General features: G+C 28.4%; 1 protein-coding gene across 2 annotated transcripts in view; it reads right to left on the bottom strand.

Moving 5' to 3' along the window:
* The window catches only part of LOC108687654 (acetyl-coenzyme A transporter 1), a 4,751-nt gene extending 3,013 nt beyond the window's left edge, over positions 1–1,738 (bottom strand). The window contains exon 1 of one of the 2 annotated variants that reach the window (XM_018193553.1): positions 1,073–1,738. In XM_018193553.1, the coding sequence (XP_018049042.1) occupies positions 1,073–1,291 (219 nt within the window). In that variant the 5' untranslated portion in view covers positions 1,292–1,738. The remainder of the gene's footprint in view (positions 1–1,072) is intronic. The other variant, XM_018193554.1, reaches the window with a different exon arrangement.
* Between the last annotated feature and the right edge of the window lie 2,332 nt (positions 1,739–4,070).

The following is a 4,070-nucleotide window of genomic DNA, read 5'->3' as shown; positions in this document are numbered from 1 at the left end:
ATATATATATATTCATCTTATTTGATCAAATAGGTTCCACAATATTCAAAATCCAATCTTATATTCAATATTACTTTAAAGATGATATTCATAATCCATTCTTATTTTATCTTAAAGTAATGTCTTAAGATGCTAATACAACTAGTTTATGGTATCTTAAACTATCTAAGACAGTCTCAAATATAAAAATCGACTATGGCTGATATTCATAGTTAATACTTATATTTAAGATTATTTTAAATGCAGATTTGAGATGTCATGAACCAATCAAAGAGCAATATATATGTTAATATATTACTTAAGACTTGAAATAAAAGAACAAAATATCGCTGGTATTCGATTTTTATATTTAAAATCTTAAGTTTTAAGGTGTCATAAATCAATCATACAAGCCAGTATTTATAATCGATTCTTATATTTAAGACTGTTTTAAAATGTTTTAAAATCTAGTCTTAAAATGTCATCAAATGTCACAGGTCGATATTCATAATTGGTTCTTATTTCAAGACCATCTTAAGTAACATCTTAAGATGCTGATACAGTTCTATAATTAACATTTTAAGATTTTACTGTATTTAAAACGGATTGTACTTAAAACGGACTTAAACATAAGAATTAACTATAAATACTAATCATAATTAGCCTCTTAATTAGGCCACATATTAGCTTCTTAAGACATTATAGTCTTGAAATAAGAACAGATTATGAATACTTTAAATAAAATTTAAGACAATCTTAAATATATAAAATTAGACTATAAATATCTTAGGAACATTTCATATATTATTACACGATAAATGTTCAATATGGCATTAGTAAAAAATTTTTAACAAATATCAAGGAAATTATCTAGATATCTTAACATTACTCAAGGTACTTTTTAACAAGAGATGTTACAGTATTATCATCTTTGTTCATCTTTGTTCAACATTAGTAAACAACAATATAATAGGATATAATGATTTACTATGTTGTATGTATGTATTTGTGTCTCTTTTCAAAAAGCACCTTAACAATACAAATTTTTTATTTACAATTGACAGGATAATTGTGGAAGAAAGCTTTCACATACCTGTTGTCGATAGGAAACCCCTCTGTTCTGCAACAGCATGGGGATGGAGCCGCATAATCCCAATGGGATACCCTGCAGCAGGTACAAGAAGAATAAAATCGCAATATTCTTCTCATCCCCTCGTAAATCAGAGGGTTCTTGACTGCTACTCGAATCGACGATGCCATCCTCCGTAGAGCGATCCTCCTTGTCAAGTTTCCTCCTCATATTAACATCCATACGAGTGAGTCAGCAACGAATATTCACGCTCGTGCCACGTTCACGCACCGCTGAGTGACTTTCAAGGTTAATCACCGATTAGGTTAGAATCTTCACTTGTCACCGCATATCGTGGACGAATGGACGCGCGCAACGTGGGATCGCATCGACGACGATCAAATTCTCAGAGAAGCGACGGTGAACGAGCGAGTGACACTCACGCTAATCGACGTCAAGTCGTTACTGACGACGCGATCATTGCGGGTACATAACCTTTCGCTGCCGTCACAGCCAATTAAAAAAGAAATTAAATGCCGAAACGACAGTTTCTAATGTGAAATTCAGTCTTTCACTTTTCTCTTTATATCGACATTGCGACGACGGAAATGTATAAGAACCAAAGCGAGAACAACACGAGGATAAAAACTCCAAACACAGCAAACACTGTCGCGTTGCCACGTTGTCTTTTATTAGGACACGTCAGTTATACTTTGTTTTTTTCTGTGCAACGTCACGTGCGTGCCAGACGGCAGACGAAGTATTGAAGCGCCACCTCGCGTGAAATAATTCATGGAGGGAAGATCAAATAAAGCTTTAGGGATGACTTCGACTAAGTTCTGATTAATTCAATCGACGATTAATTTAATCAAAATAAATATCTGTTCCTACCAATATAGATTAATTCTCCTAGTTTAACTTTTCAACTTTTTCTAGTTCTAATGTCCATTTCTACTAATGTAGATTACTTTTAATCTCTTTTAATTTACTCTCTTTATTATTTTTTTTCTAATTTTTAGAAATAAAAAAAAATGAAAAGTAGATAACAAAAATAAAAGTTAATCTGCATTGATAGAAACAAGTAGTCAGGATTTATTACTTTTTACCTTTTCCTAATTCTAATGTTCATTTCTACCAATGTAGATTATCTTTAATCTCAGTTTAATTTATTCTCTTTATTATTCTTTTTTCTGATTTTTAGAAATAAAAAAAAATGAAAGGTAGGTAATAAAAATAAAAGTTAATTTTTGCATTGATAGAAAGGGTAGTCAGGATTTATAGTATCAGAATTTATAAATTATAGATTTAATTCTTGTTAAGACTATATATATATAAATTAATTCCTAAAGAATCCTTTATGATTCAAAATGATTGGATAGCAGGACAATAGGAGTTAAACACAGTAATTCTTGTGCAAACCAATACGGCTAACAAAACAACTATAATAATAATTAATCCGCTTACATGTTTCGGCTCATTTTTGAGCCATCCTCAGAGACAATATGATGTTGTAATTACAAAAAATTTTTTTACAAACATTTTTTACAACTAATTTATTTCAGTGAGCCACCTCCACCTATTAACAGAAACTATAATATAAAAACGAATTCTAATAACAAAATGTATTAAAATTATTAAAAGGTAAATTTGTTGGGAGCAAAAGCGACTTATTGTAAAATAATAGAAGGTAGCTCATAAAGAAAAAAAAAAAAGAAAAAACTCTGATATTAATTATAATCCAGACGGATATCATCAAAATCAAATCTAAATCTTTAATAATTTAATCTTAATAATTTAATTTAATAACAAAGAATGACTGATCAGTGTACATTCTTTGTTATATTAAAATTAAATAATTAAAGATTCAGTTTTTTAGTTTTGATATCCATTTGGACTAATATCAGAATTTTTTTTCTCTTCTTTTTCCTTTTTCTTTACGATTAACGTTTTAGGTTTTAGGTTATTAAAAGTTATTCATTTCAACATAACTGAATTTCAACATAATTGCCACTGAATAGTCAAAGACTGGTTTTTGACTAAACCAATAGAATTTAAGTATTTGCGATATGGTGAATTTTTGTTTTAGTGAGCTACCTTCTATTATTTTACGATAAATCGTTTTTGCTCCCACCCCTTCACCCCAATAAATTTACCTTTTAATAATTTTAATACATTTTAGATTGTTATTAGAATTCGTTTTTATATCGTAGTTTCCGTTAATAGATGGCTCACGGAAATGAATTAGTTTGTAAAAAAATTTTTTGTAATTATATCATATTATTATATTATATTATATATATATTTCTGAGGATGCCTCAAAAGAGAGTCGAAACATGTAAACGAATTAATTATTATTAAAGTTATTTTATTAACTATTATTGATTTGCACACAAATTACCGTTTGACTCCTATTGCTCTGTTATATCCAACCATTTAAGACTATCTTATGTACAATCTTAAGATATTATGAACCTTAGAAAAATGTATTATTATTATTTTATTAAGACGATTTTAAAATAAGAATGGATTATTGTCTTAAGAATTAAAAAAGAATAAAGAATTAAGCCAAGATTATAAAAAATAATTTACATTAAAATAGGTAAGAATCGCTGAAGAAAATCTTTAGTATATGATGTACAGTTCGTTGTTTTCAATCTTTTTTTTTCTTTTTGATACATTAAATGTAATTCTATTAATTTTATTCGTATTAATTATATTTATCGACCGTTTCTATCAATGTAGGTTAATTTTAATCTCGGTTCAACTTACTCTTCATCTTTTTTTAATTCTTCGAAGAATTAATTAAACCAAGGTTAAAATTAAACATTGATCGGAATGGGAGCATTAATAAAATAGTACTAATTAAATTAATTGGAGATTAATTTGATCGAAGTCGCTTTCAGATTCTTAAATCGCTATACTATATGATTGTATAAACAGATTTTATTTTTTTGCGTGCGTGCATCCTCCTTTATCAAACAGTTGAATGAGTGATAATAAAATTGTGTGATTACAATAAGTC

Source organism: Atta colombica, unplaced genomic scaffold, assembly GCF_001594045.1.
Source record: "Atta colombica isolate Treedump-2 unplaced genomic scaffold, Acol1.0 scaffold210, whole genome shotgun sequence".
Classification (NCBI taxonomy): domain Eukaryota; kingdom Metazoa; phylum Arthropoda; class Insecta; order Hymenoptera; family Formicidae; genus Atta; species Atta colombica.
The sequence above is the reverse complement of the archived record's forward strand: the minus strand, read 5'-3'. Positions and strand labels throughout refer to the sequence as shown.